At 38.5% G+C, this 14,954-nt stretch overlaps 1 protein-coding gene across 6 annotated transcripts in view; it reads left to right on the plus strand.

Annotated features, from left to right (window-relative positions):
* Positions 1-13,489, plus strand: part of LOC127369174 (phospholipid phosphatase-related protein type 5-like) — a 131,249-nt gene extending 117,760 nt beyond the window's left edge. For 5 of the 6 annotated variants that reach the window (XM_051410278.1, XM_051410274.1, XM_051410275.1 and 2 more), the window contains 2 exons: positions 664-798; positions 7,851-13,489. In XM_051410278.1, coding sequence (XP_051266238.1) covers positions 664-798; positions 7,851-7,880 — 165 coding nt within the window. In that variant the 3' untranslated portion in view covers positions 7,881-13,489. The other variant, XM_051410279.1, reaches the window with a different exon arrangement.
* The last annotated feature ends 1,465 nt before the right edge of the window (positions 13,490-14,954 follow it).

The following is a 14,954-nucleotide window of genomic DNA, read 5'->3' on the forward strand; positions in this document are numbered from 1 at the left end:
ATAATGCTTAGAATAAAAACATTTTTTTTTCCACACATAAAACTGATTAGGAATCAGTTAGAGAATTGACAACGAATCAGACTGATAAGCAGAAATGATAATGGTATTGGTATCAATAGAAACGTGTAAATCCCGTCTCTAATCCCAGTTCAGTTGGTGTATGACTCCCAGTTTGGCCTTTGGCTCATGGACCAAAACTGAGAAAGAATAGAAATGTGTTTCAGATTAATCACTTCTCTCAAGTTTGCTTGTGAACCTCCATAAGTTCCCAGGTTGCACTGCTCTGTAGGATATGTGATGCACTGCAGAGTACTCCAGTCCTTTCACAGAGTTTCTGTGCATCTCTTCTCTGCTCAGCCAACTTGAAATTGGTTATTTCATTTTGAACCTCAAAGCCACGTTTTACTCCCTATTAGAGCAGCTCATGCAACACCCACATCCATCATAGCTACAGTAGTACCCTCAGGAAAAAGTCAATACACACATATGTGACCTACATACTTGGGTTACTCTGTTAATCCAGGCAACCGCTCAGGAATCTCTATCAGTCCTTGAAATTCATTTACACACACATCTGTGTCCTGTGTGTGTGTGTGTGTATCACTAGGCTGTGGGTTCATTTTTATTTATGTGTGTATTAAGTTCGCTGTGTGTGTTTTGTAGGTGGTGTGTGTGGTCCACAACTTCAAAGGCAAGTTGCTGCTGAGCGAGGAGTCACCAGTGGATCAGCGGCCCAACACAGCCATGCTTAACATGGGCCGAATGGAGAGTCCTCTGGAGAAGTATATCGCGTCACAGGTCAGCACAACACACCTGCACTCAGAATACACACCTTTATATGCCCTGAAAAAAGTCTGATCACGTTTTCATGCTGCAGTACTGTGTGTCTGTATATCAGCTTTAGACCAATATGGTTCTTTCAATGCTCATAAGGCTAGTAATATATATCATAGAAATCATAGCAATAAACATAGACTCCGTGATGGCACCCACTTGCGACTCAAAGTGACCATAACCCTAACCCTAGCCTTAATGCGTAATCATGCATAACTTTAAGCCTCAATATATTTTAAACGGGTGAGTAATATACAAAGTCACCCCCCGTACAGTTAACATGAAACAGGGAAATTATCTATAGAGACCAAAACAGTATTTTGTACCAGGCTGTAAACATGTTTATTTCTGCTGTATGGCCTTATGGACTTGTGAGGACTTATGAAGATGGAGGAAGAGGAACTGCAGTTTTGTTACTTCCATGTTGGCTTTATTTGTTGCCACAATTATAATATTCAGTTCTGAAATTTTTGTGCAAATAATTTGAGTGTTTGGTTACACATACAGATTCAGTAATTTATTCTAGATTTTAAGTAATTCCAAAGTTTCAGACCTCTGACTGGCTGCCCACATCTTCAGTGATTCAATCCCCCCCCCGGTTAGTGTATTGAAAGCTATTTCTCTGATTAAAAAAACACCTGAGCCAATCTTTTTTGATAAGACAAAGAGTCAGGATGTCATGTTCCTGTGCCAACTTTATTTATACAGACCTAATGGGTGGGACAAAGGATGTGAACCTCAATCTTCGGTGTCAAAGCCCTGAGCTTTGGAAAGAAAAAGAACAAATAAACATAATGGAGCGAGCAATAATAAGTCCTACAAACTATATTTGGCAAAGCTGCTTTGTAGGATAGGTTGAATAATAATAGGATATAGGACAATAAAATCTCCACTGACATTTGATGATTTAGCAGAACATCTGGAAAGGTTACATTAAATGTAAAGTGACTGGTGTCACCTACAGTCACTCAAAACTATTTGACACATGATGCTGGTGTCAGTCTTCTCAGCAACATAAACTGTAGCAAGTAAAATCATACCACTGTATAAATCAATTTAGTCTTAAAAAGAATTGGTTACATCAATGATTCCCAAACTGTTTCATTTAAAGAGAGTTATTTTCTGGTTTGAAGATATTAAAGTTTTCATAGTTAATCAGTGATAAAACCAGGATCACTATAAATTCAATAAAAACAGCCAACCCTATTTCCCTTGTTCCAACTTGGAACAAGGGAAAAATGTGATAAAAGTTAAAGTATTCTATTCCTCCTTTTGCTGGGGACCCCCTACAACCCACTCATGAACCCCTGTTATTTGAATTAAATTATTTATTGAGCAGATATGTACATTCAGCAATGGCAAGAAGTATGTGTCTCAGCTTGTCAGTCATTCCCAGTTTATGCAATTGCAATACTGTTTATGGACCCCAGTACTCAGAAATATTCAAATACACTGGGTGAAAATAACATTTATACCAGATGCAAAAGAAATGGCTTTGGCCTATTTTTGTCCATGGGGTTAGCACAAAGTGGGCATGTCAGCAAAGGGGTGACATGTAGGTAGCCATAGAACCCATTTTCATTCAGATAATGATGGCCAATCCCAAGTCCCCCCAATGCACAGCATAAAAGAGGACAGTAGCTAAGAGTCCCTGATAGAAAAAAATAAAAAAGCTTGTTGTAATTATTAAAGGATTGTTGCCTAGATATTCAATTGAATTGAATTCAATTTTATTTGTATAGCGCCAATTCATAACAGAAGTTATCTCAGGACACTTTTCAAATAGAGCAGGTCTAGACCTAACTCCTTATAACATTCCATAGATATCCATATTGGTCTAACCCTGTTATCAGACTTTACATTTATATAATGTATGGATAGACTAGAAGTTAATGTGTTTCTGAAAGTTAGAATTTGCTCTCACTGTTATCTTAACAGTTCTTGTTCTTTTCTGGCACTATACCACCTATTAGTCCTAAGACAGAACAGATAGCAGTGTCTAATTTTTGATAACACCTACACACACTGCTGTTGCTGTAGGAGACGGATGATGAAGACGAAGAGTCTTCCTACATTAAGGGGCGTCTCCTGGCCTTCCTGCACTGGCTGGAGGGCTTTGACTGGTTCCAACGTCTCAGAAATAAAAGGCAACAAAACTGGTTTAAAAAAGTGGTTTAAAACCTGAACTCTGCCAAATCTCTGGACACATTTCTGCCTTACCTTTAATTCCCCATTTGAATTGGACCGACTGGCTGATATTGTTCTGCAGATCTGGTCCATGTTATGTGCTCCAGATGTTGTAGTGGGGAAGCTATTATAGGATACAATCATTAGTTAGCAGACCCTTTATAAGGTTTGAGCACTTTCAGTATGTGAAGAAACAGCTATCACTGGAACTCTGATCCTAACACATAACTCTATGGACATACTGCATTAAATAATAATAACACCACACAATATCAGCCAGTGGTTTCACATGTAAAAGTATTTATCTCGGCTTGTCAGGATAATTGGTTTATTGCAACTTGGGTCTTATTTTTTGTCAGTTTAGACATCAGTTTTTTTGGTAATCAGAAGACTGTGTTCATCACTTTAACAGCTGAGCTGAATACTCGACCAGACTGAGACAAATCTTTTGTCCTTCATTCCTATCAGTTCCAATAACATTGTGACTTATAGTCGAGTTAATTGGTGAGATTTGGGAACACGGTGCAGACAAAACCAGTTGATCAGTTAAATTATGACCCAAACTGTCTGTAGACTACTTTCGGTGCCACAGAGAATGGCAGCACGGCATAACAGCTCACTTTCCCCATTCCTACTTCTGGTCTTTTAATCCTTACTTTTTTTAAAACTTTTTTTTTAACTACTTAGCCTTGAATCTATTCTGTATTTAAGACTAACAGTGTAGGTAGTTTGGTTTTAGTTTTTAACCTTGTATAGTTTAGCTTTTTTATTAGACTCACGTATATCTATCACTATATCTTCATAGTTCAGAAGGTTGAGCCTCAGTTTGCTTTCCTGTACAATAAGGGTTTATTCCACATTTCAGGTGCTCTCACTTTAAGTTTGACCTTCAAATAAAGTGGTTTAGATCATTTTATTGACACTATGTTCCCAGATCTCAGCTATTACTTTGGGGAGTACAGTTTTTTCATGACTGATAGAAATGATGAACTAAACTACAAAAAATAAGAGCCAAGGTGTTAAAAAGTGGAATTTCCCCTAAACAAATGTACAAATATTGGTCAAACGCTGGCCCACTGACTACCCATCTGTTGGGCTGGTAGCCATCTTGGTCCACAGCAACCAAACCAGTTTGTGTCCAATGAAGCCAAAGAGAGGATAAGGCTGATTCAGCCGAACGTAACGCCGTCCAGAGTATTTGGCATATGTGGTTGAAGTGCTTTTTCTCCTTTCTTTTTGCATCTGAGTGAAACTTTTGTTTGCACATCTCCAGAATTCATGAAGCCAGATGTCAGTGTGTTTCTATTTACTCTAGCCTGCTGTGTTTTCTTGCTGCTTCCTCTATCAAGATACACATTTAGCAGCAAAACGTTGAAAATACACAACTCCTATCTGATGATTCAATTCACAGCTTCTTGCTGAGAGATCCTGCGCTCAGTTGTCTGACAAAGAGCAGAGAATCTCACACCCTCACCTCGGTTACAACAAGCTCGGTGGAAAATTGCCTGCTCTAAAAATAGCCCTAGCCTAAAGATGCCTGGAAGCTAAACAAGCCACAGTGAACAAAATGCCAGGGCAGGAAGGAACCTCGGAGCAGCGAAAAATGAATCCCACGCTTTTATTTTGTTCTTTTTTTCTTTTTTGGTGGGGTGGAACAATATCACGTTATGTCTTTACATCATGCTGGAAGACTCCATACCCATACATTTGTCACTGGCTTAGTATGATTTCCCTGAAAGATAAATGAAGGAATCAATGATTTGATCTGATTGTTGCACCACGTCTGCTTCAGAATCTGCTTCAATTAAACACCCAGGAGGAAATCACACGTTCTTGCTTTGGAGGGTGAATTATTGATTGTTTTATGAGAAACACAACAGGAGAAAACTGCCACATGTGGGAGATTTTAATTCCAATATAAATGCTAATATCTCTCCTTAGTAAAATTAGACCTGTAAAGGATGAAAATGGAGACAAATCATTTGGCAACCTCAACAGATTGCTAACCGTCAACTGTACTGAGTACAACTAAATCATGGAGTATGTTTTAGAACCGGAGGGGAGGTCAGTTATTTGATTTTCCCTATGGATGCTGTGTGACCCCTCATGTACTCGAGATGCGGCTGAGCCATATTCTGGTTGCATCTCATCGGTGGTTCTCCAAGTGGGTAGGTGTGCTGGTCAGATAAAAATACAGCATTGCTGAGATGGAAAGTATGCCACATGTCACGCTGATTCTGAGTGGTACTGTATGTCACTGGCTTATGGTGCTTATATGGTACATGATATGTCAGTCATGTTCCACTGTCATAATTCAGTTCAGTTTTATTTGTATAGTGCCAAATCATAATAGAAGTTATCTCTGGGCTCTTTTCATATCAAGCAGCTCTAGACCAAACTCTTTTTAGAACTATTTACAGAGACCCAACAGTTCCCACCATCAGCAAGCACTTGGCGACTGTGGCTAGAAAAAACTTAATTTTAAAAGGCAGAAAACTTCAAGCAAACCCTGGCTCTAAGTGGGCATTTGCAACTACAGTTACAACTATAATAGTTGAAATACGAGTAATAATAATAATAATAATAATAATAATGATAACAGCCATGATGATGTTGATTGATGATGAATAATAATTATGATAATGATATTATCAGCCACGATACAGGAAAGCACAATAATAATAATAATAATAATAATAATAGTAATAACTGTTTACACAAAAAATAAGTTAGGCCGGTTTTCAATTAACAGACATTTGTGGAAGATTGTCAAAATAAAACCACACACTCTGAGTCACCAGTTGAGAAAGCATTCTAATGTATGTTGCTGAGCTTTTATATATGATTTCCTCCAAATACAGAAAATTCACACAGTTGGGTAATCTACTATATAAATTACAAAATTATCCTGGAAAATGTGCAACTGAATTTAAAATATAGTGCTTCCTGTATTCTTGAATCACAGTGAATAACAACTTTAACTACAGTAAGGTTGCTGTAAAAATAACAGTAATTGCCGGGCAACCCTGCTGCCACTGGACTGTGATTTCCTGCGCCACATTATCGGTTACTATGATTTGACACTACATGGTTACAGTGATTTTCTACAGAACATCATTCTTACTGTGATTTTTTTCAGTATATAATTGTTTTTTACATTACATTGTTACAACTGTTATTTTCTACTGCTCATTGTTGGTTACTATGATTTTATACAGTATATAATTTGCTACGTCTACACCAGTGACGTGATTTCTTTGATTTATGATTGAATACACAGCATTCTACTGCAAAATAGTTTAGATTAACTCATTGTGGATTTCACAGGCATTTCTCTTACTCATTGGTGCAAAATGACAAAATATTACGTGAAGATTTCACAGATATGACAAAAGTTGACAGTGATAAAAAGGATGCCATTAAAGGCAACACTGATGATGGAAAACCTGTCACTGCTGCTTTCATATGATACAGCATTTTCCTGGTGATCCGCTGGCACACACCAATTCCCACCAGTTTATTATAGACACCAGTGACATGCTGTTATGATATTCCATATGTCAAACCTCTAGTCAAAGTGGAGAATCCCTCAGCATGAGCATATAAGACTGTTTTGCCAGTGGGAGGTGGTATCTCACAGGGGAACATGAGTGACATACCATTTATGAGTGGCATACGCAGATGAAATGGCAGTTATCACTCTGAGTTGACAGATGCCTTTAAAATAAAATCTTACCCTACATCCTCTCCTCTCCCTCTTAGCTGCTTAGCTGCTTGAGGAAGCAGATAGAAAAGCTCTCTGGGCCTTCATCTTCATCCCCTTCCTCCCTACTGTTGACACACACTGAGGTTGCATTAGAAAATCAAAGCTTCTAGTATCTACAAACAACCCTCCCCTGCTTCTGCCTCTTGCTGGCATTGTTTTAAATGCTGTGGTAGTCACTAATCAGGCCTAGGTCTCTTTATTTGAAATGCTTTGATATGTTTAGGTCTTCATTACAATGACTAGAGCACTATGATGGTGTGTTCTGAAGTTATGGGGTTCTTTCCACGTGAAATGTCTATAAACTCTAGAGCTATGTTCTATATGTAGTTGAGATTTGTACTTACATAATCCCAAATGTTCAAACTCAGAGAACCTTTATACCTTTATTCAGGTAACGCTGCATTTCACCGGTCATCTGTCAATAGCATCATATCCCTGTTGTCTGCCAGAAATTGTCATATATTGACTTTTTATCCAGTTTGAAGCCACATTGTTACCATCCACTGTTTAGATCTTGGTGCTTTTTAACTCTAGATTTAAACCGGATGAATGATTTTAGTCATCGGACGTCTGGATCTTAAGTGATCAGAGAAGCCAGCTGAGCTAATGCTAGCAGCCACATAGATATATTTGTGGCTAATCCAGTCTCATTCCCAAATCGTCAAATACTTCAGCTTGGTCAGTGGCCCTCCGCTTCAAATATGACATTTCATATTTATTATTACTAACTTCCATGGAATTGACGCAAGAGGGTACCTACAGTGTCACATTTTAAAGCAGAGGGCCACTGACCAAGCACCAGTATTTGACGAGGTTGGGAGTTAGAGCATGTCGTTGTGGCTGAACTCTACAAGTCATGCCATGATATTTCTATACGCATTTGACTGATGATTTTCCTAAAAACTAAAAAAAAAAAGCTATACTATAAAACTATAAAAATAATAACCCCAGCTTCAAATTACTAGAGTGATTTTTTCAAATAAAAGTGTCCTGGTAGACCAACCTGAATTCCTTCTATCCTTTGTCCTGACTCTCCCTTTGTGTTGATCCTTCTTCCCTGCAGAATCACATCGCCTTCGCTGAGGTCACATGACGTGGAGTCGGCCGTGTGGCAGACCCATTGGACATCCACGCTCTTCACCGTCCAATCCAATTAACCGGAGCGCAGCGCTAAACCCATTCTCTGTGTGTGTCTGGTCTGCGGTATGTTGTTCTATGTTGTCTTTATTGGGCCCTTGTTGTTATTTGCAGCTTCTTGTATTCAAGGAAAAAAAAAAGAAGAGTCAGTAACTCAGCGGGAACAGGTTGCTTCTGCTTTCTCCATCTATGCACTTATTCACAATCTTTGTTAGACTCTGACCTCCCAAATGAAGCTTGTTGTGTGGGAAACCACGGAGCGGACTTGTTACACACTGTGTGGGACACTAGAAGAACAAGTGAAGACCTGAGGTGCACCATCTCAACTCTCCCGAGGTCAAATATTGTCTCATGGTTTGGTTAGGTTGTGTGTGGAACAGCACTGATCCAATAAGATGGCTGTAAGGAGAACCAGTCAGAAAGTTGAGTGAGAGTGTCCAAACAGGGAGAAAGATTAAAAATCCTCTCTTTATGATTTTTCTTTTTGCTGTTATCACATCCAGAAGACTGCTGTGGATATCAGAATGTGACACTGACTACTGGGTCCATATTTATCAAACTATTTAAGGTGAAATTTTGGACAAAAACCCCTTTTGGCTTAAAATGCAGCTAATGTAGCTCCAGAGGGCTCTTAAGTTGCTTAAGAGTACAATATTAGGGGAGCGACTAGGAGAATACTGTTCAATATATCATGAACAATGACTGAAGCAACAATATACAGTTGTGCTCATAAGTTTACATACCCTGGCAGAATTTGTGATTTCTTGGCCATTTTTCAGAGAATATGAATTATAACACAAAAACTTTTCTTTCACTCATTGTTAGTGGTTGGGTGAAGCCATTTATTATCAAACAACTGTGTTTACTCTTTTTAAATCATAATGACAACAGAAACTACCCAAATGACCCTGATCAAAAGTTTACATACCCCAGTTCTTAATACCGTGTATTGCCCCTTTAACATCAATGACAGCTTGATGTCTTTTGTGGATGAGGCACTTTTTTTTCTCAGATGATGAAGCTGCCCATTCTTCTCGGCAAAAGCCTCCAGTTACTGTAAATTCTTGGGCTGTCTTGCATGAACTGCACGTTTGAGCTCTCCCCAGAGTGGCTCAATGATATTGAGGTCAGGAGACTGATATGGCCACTCAGTCACCTTCCCTTTATTCTGCTGTAGCCAATGACAGGTCGGCTTGGTCTTGTGTTTTAGATCGTTGTCATGTTGGAACGTCCAAGTACGTCCCATGCGCAGCTTCCGGGCTTATGAGTGCAAATTTTCCTCCAGTATTTTCTGATAACATGCTGCATCTTGCCATCAATTTTGACCAAGTTTCCTGTGCCTTTGTAGCTCACACATCCCCAAAACATTGGCGATCCACCTCCGTGTTTCACAGTAGGAATGGTGTACCTTTCATCATAGGCCTTGTTGACTCATCTCCAAATGTAACGTTTATGGTTGTGGCCAAAAAGTTCCATTTTGGTCCCCAGAAGTTTTGAGGCTTGTCTCGGTGCTGTTTGGCGTATTGTAAGCGGGATGCTTTGTGGCATTTGCGTAGTGATGGCTTTCTTCTGGCGACTCAACCATGCAGCCCATTTTTCTTCAAGTGCCTCCTTATTGTGCATCTTGAAACAGCCACACCACTTTACAGGAGAGTCCTGTAGTTCAGCTGAAGTTAATTGTGGGTTTTTCTTTGCATCCCGAACAATTTTCCTGGCAGTTGTGGCTGAAATTTTTGTTGGTCTACCTGACTGTGGTTTGGTTTCAACAGAATCCCTCATTTTCCACTTCTTAATTAGAATCCAGTGCAGCACTGGATGAAAGATGCAAGGGTCTGTCAGGAGCTCAGAAACTCACTGACCTTTTATACACAAACACTGATTACAAGCAAACAGATCACAGGTGAGGATGGAAAATCTCCAGGGTATGTAAACTTTTGATCAGGGTCATTTGGGTAGTTTCTGTTGTCATTATGATTTAAAAAGAGTAAACACAGTTGTTTGATAATAAATGGCTTCACCCAACCACTAACCATGAGTGAAAGAAAAGTTTTTCTCTTATAATTCATATTCTCTGAAAAATGGCCAAAAAATCACAAATTCTGCCAGCGTATGTAAACTTATGAGCACAACTGCAGTTCAGCATTAGGTAGCCGCTGCTGAAGAAACAAAAAGACAGACCATCCAAAATACAGGAGGTTATCATATTAGCTTAGCATATTCATTTTATATGAACCTACTACCACTATACACAGTATAAAGAGAGAGAGAACATGTACAAAATGGCCAGATACTTAAATAAATGATTAAAGAGCTGTACAGAAATGTGCGTATAGTGTGACATTGACATTTGCAATGTGCAAGATAAAAACAACAGAAGTAAATGGTAATGGACTGTACTTACAGACATTATTGTGATGCATATATACAGGGTGGGTTTAAGCGTCAGTGTCAGTGGGGGTCTCAGGCCTTGTTAATGAGATCAGCTGCAGACAGAAAGAACTGTGGCGTGAGGTTTTGGTCCTGATACCTGACCACAGCCTCCTGCTATATAGAGCCACGTCATTACGTGGCTGTATATCAATATTACCTATTGTCACGAAGGTTACACTAGCTGTTTCATGTCACATTTGTAACATCTGTGTTATGTATCTGTGTAGCTAATAAGTACATAGCTTTTTGCACACAAAGTGCCCCAAGTCCCTGAAATAAGTCATTCTTTGTTCTGAACCAGCACAGGAATCCGTTTCCTGGCCAAGACCCGGTTTGAGACTGGTTTGAGATCAAGCACTGGCTCTGAACGAGCCCTCAAACATGCCTTGGTGGAGCTAGCTGCTAGTTCCCAACTAGTTAGCTCAGCAGTTAGAGTAGTTCACCAGCTAGCCCAAGGTAGTTAGCCACCACCTATTTCAAAGGGTCCGCTGGTGTATTTTGTTGTGCCACTTCCTGTACTGCACGGACTCTAAGGCTGGAATTGATTTTGTTTGCAGTCTCCATACATTTTTTCTCTTCATTTATCTGTTTTTTCTAGATTCCCCTCTTTATGTTTTCTCAGTGCATACCAGGAGCAGAGTTTCCTCCCTTGTTTTTCATTTATCTCCATTTAAAGCAATTCCCTATAATTTCAGTCCTATTTATTAGTTGGAGGATGCTTGTCAGGGCTATCTATGCTGTATGTGAGTAAACATGCACAGGGGTTGTTCATATTAGATGTTATGGCTGTTTATTTAATTATATATACTTAAATCTTACTTAATCTGCCTACTGACAGCAGTGAGGAGACAGTGGTGCAACCTGACACTAAGGTCTGCACCAAGTGTGGCTGACTCCTCTGTCCTCTGAATTCTGTCTTTGAAAAATCACAATTCCAGCCTTAGTCCCTTTGTGTTTTAGAACAGGCACAGGTCTATCCATGCAAGAATAAAACTTTACAAATGCTTGCTTTAAAAAGTGTGTCCCTGAACCTTTTGGGAGTGCAATACTTTATCAATTAAGGACTCCTTAAAGCTGCAGTAGGTAACTTTTATAAAAAATAACTTTTTTTGTCATTATTGCTGTGAAAAAATCAGGTTCCTCTGGCTCCTCCTAGTGCTCCTAATGGCATTTCTGAGAATCCACAGGGCTTGAACTAAAACAACCATTCAGAGCCAAGAAAGATAGTGGATTGTTGAGTCCCAGAAGAACCTGATTTTTCACAGAGTATCTATCTCATGTACTACTGTTAGGATATAGTGAAAGGTTCAGCAAATATGACAAAAATTATATTTTTATAAAAATGACCTACTGCAGCTTCTAAGTATAATTCTTGAAATTTTGATAAATATGAGCTCAGGTCAAAGTAGCAATTAGGAAAACTGCAAAGCTTCACGTCTTTGTGTTCATGTGTCACTGAGACATCTCTACAAGGGTTTAGGGTATATGTACAGGAGTGTATAGGTGTGTGTGTGTGTGTGTGTGTGTGTGTGTGTGTGTGTGTGTGTGTAAAGTATACATTTAACTCAACCAATGAAACACTGTATGCTCTGGATTCTAACAAAAGCCGCACCAGACAATCACCACCTCCCTCTTTCTTTCCTTTGTATCTTCTCTTTTTCTTGTAGTTAAAAATAGGTATGGGGTGTATGGTGCAGGTATAATAATCCAACACTGTACATGAGGTACGGACGTGGTGGAAAGAGCACACAGTCTCTGCAACCCACTGTCAAAAGAATGCAATTTGCTTTCCTTTTTTCATATGAAAGCTAAGAAAATACAAAGGTCAGTCTGACTCACAGGCCAAAACTGAGATTTTTGCTGTATGCGTTTATAGTCAGATATAATTAGTTCTTCTTGTGTCCCATCTGATGTTTTCTGCTGTGTCAAATCAGGTTAGAGTGATGTAAGAGAATCCACAGTTGAGATTTTTCCTCCTCTTTTCTCAGAGAAAGTATTTATTCATGGCCTGTGTCTTCAGTATCAAAGAGACACAGAGACATGCAGGGCTGCCTTCACACTGGGGGGCAAGGCAGTCTCTGTGGTTCCATCTCACAGCCAATCAGGACATGGACGCCTTTGATCATCACTGGCGAGGTTACACGTTTTGTTGTTGAAATGTTTTGTTTTGTTCTATTTCTATCATGTAGCTCAGTGTAACATTAAACATGAAAGAATAATTTTATTTGAATCTGGTTGGCTTTTTAGTTCCATTTCGATTACTGTCCCTCATAAAGGATATAATGCATTTCTTTTAACATATAAATGTTATTCATATTCCTATTTTATTAGTTGTCTATTAGAAAGCCTGAACTTATCACAATCCAGAGAGACTTTTTCAACTCCACACAAAACACTATGTTGGTCATTAATAGTCACATTTATGAAGCAATCAATCAATCTATTCCTTCACATTAACAGAATGTCATGTGTTGCAAGTGCGATAAAACATATTAGAAAAAAATATATAAAGAAATATAACTGCCACGCCAAATATACTATAACTATAACCATGACTATAAATGTATCTTTTTAAAAATCTTTCTAAATTGTTCATTGGCGAACAATATGGTTGGGATCTTTTTCAGAGTGATTTGATGAACAATATTGTGGTATGCAACTTATTAAATGCCTATATAACGAAATACTAGGCTGCAAATCACACGTAAAAAAACGCCATTTTAACTGAGACATACTACCAAACACTCTTTAGCGCTGATGGGATCCCTGAAGACCTTAATTATGTCCTCTTTTTTTAATCAAGCTATGAATAAAATTTGTCTTGTCTCTTATGTTAAATTCTCCTAATTTTTCTCTTCTTGGAAACTGTTTTTCTTTTTGTTTTTTGCGCAACATACTGAAGTAATCAGTATCATAACTTAATCCTTTTTCCCATTAGTCACATCATTTTTATAGTTATTGTTCTTGGTGTGGACGGCCCTTGCGTACAAATTCAACAAACAAGAGCTGTGCAAACAGCTTTCGAGCGAGAAACAAAACATTTAGGGGTGGAAACCAAGGTAGGCACTTATGACTGACCTTCTTGTACCTCGAATGACAGCTTCTGTTGCCTTTTTTTAAAAATACAAAAATTAATATATATAATACAGAAGGTAAGTAGGCTAGAGTGACAAACAAAAGATTTCCCCAAACAGAAACTATTGGGATCTAATATAATTTGCTTGTGAGCATGTTTTATTGTGCTCGCAACATATGACATTAATCTGATGCCATACAAAGTGTCTTGTTTGTTGTCTTCTGCAGATTCAAATAATTTATTTCAGTGTGCACAAAACTGAAGACTGGATGCAGGGAGTAACTTCTCAAAGGGCCAGTGTGTAAGATTTAGTGGCATCTAGTGGTGAAGTTTCAGATTGCAACTAACTGAACGCTGCTTGCGTCTGTATTTGTAGATAAAAACAGCTCTTTCTAAAGTAACAAAAACACTGCGATTCTTATTTTCAGGTGATTATACACTAATAAAGGCCTTCCCCAAGGATATTATTTTCCATTTCTGACAGTAGATCCTCCTAAATGTCACACACTGGACCTTTAACATTGACCACCTTTTGTTTTTGTATCTTAAATACATGATGGATGAATACATAATAGAGCACTGAAATTATTTCAAGGTGTACTTTTTTGCTCTTTTCATGTAACTAGTCTTTCTGTACTGGAGTCTGTTTACATATGGCATTAACTTGTGTGTCAGGTAATATATTCACAACACCTGTGTCTCCACATGCGTCTTGAGTGGCCACTTGTGATCAGATCTCACTGCCCTGCTCTATATGCAAATAAACATGTACGTTATTCCTGTTAACAAAATATTGCACAGTGGTAGCCAACATGCTGGGAACTTTTTTTGGACGTTTGCCGAATTTTTATAAAAAAAAAACATTGTCGTAGACAGCGGTTTCTTTAAGGGAGTCTGGGGATTTTGCAGTTATTAATTGATCAGTTAAAACACTGTTCACAAAAACCTGCTTGCATATAATTTGCATTACAGTGAAACAAATAGAAAGCTGTTTTATGTGAACATACAGGACGTCAGTTGAGTAGGTGGCTCTTCACTGTGGTCCAAGACGCATTAGGGCTTACACTACAAAAGATATGTGGTTAACTGCATCCCAGACCACCTCAGCAAGTGGTTTGAGCGATCGGCTCACAATGTGTCTTGGTGGTCGTTTACACTTGTATTTAGAACTGTCCACTTGTGATCTGATCACCCAGGATGCATGTTAATACCAGCTGTAAACAGATATGCTATCCATATTCTCATGTTTCCCCAATTAAAACAGCAAACAAATATATTTCCCAAAATGCAGAAGCACATTACAATAACATAAAAGACAGAAAAGCAACAAACACATGAACATGCTGAAACAGCTAATGTAATGACTTAAACCTGCATTTATTTATAGTTTTGGCTAGTAGCCCCAGTTTGTAACATAACCCATTTGTATATGTATATATATATGTGTATATATAATACATATATGTATTATATACATACATTTTCTTATGCAGCTGGTTAGAGAGACTTTAAGGATTCTGGAAA

The sequence above is a fragment of the Dicentrarchus labrax genome, unplaced genomic scaffold (assembly GCF_905237075.1).
Source record: "Dicentrarchus labrax unplaced genomic scaffold, dlabrax2021, whole genome shotgun sequence".
In the NCBI taxonomy this organism is placed as follows: Eukaryota; Metazoa; Chordata; class Actinopteri; family Moronidae; genus Dicentrarchus; species Dicentrarchus labrax.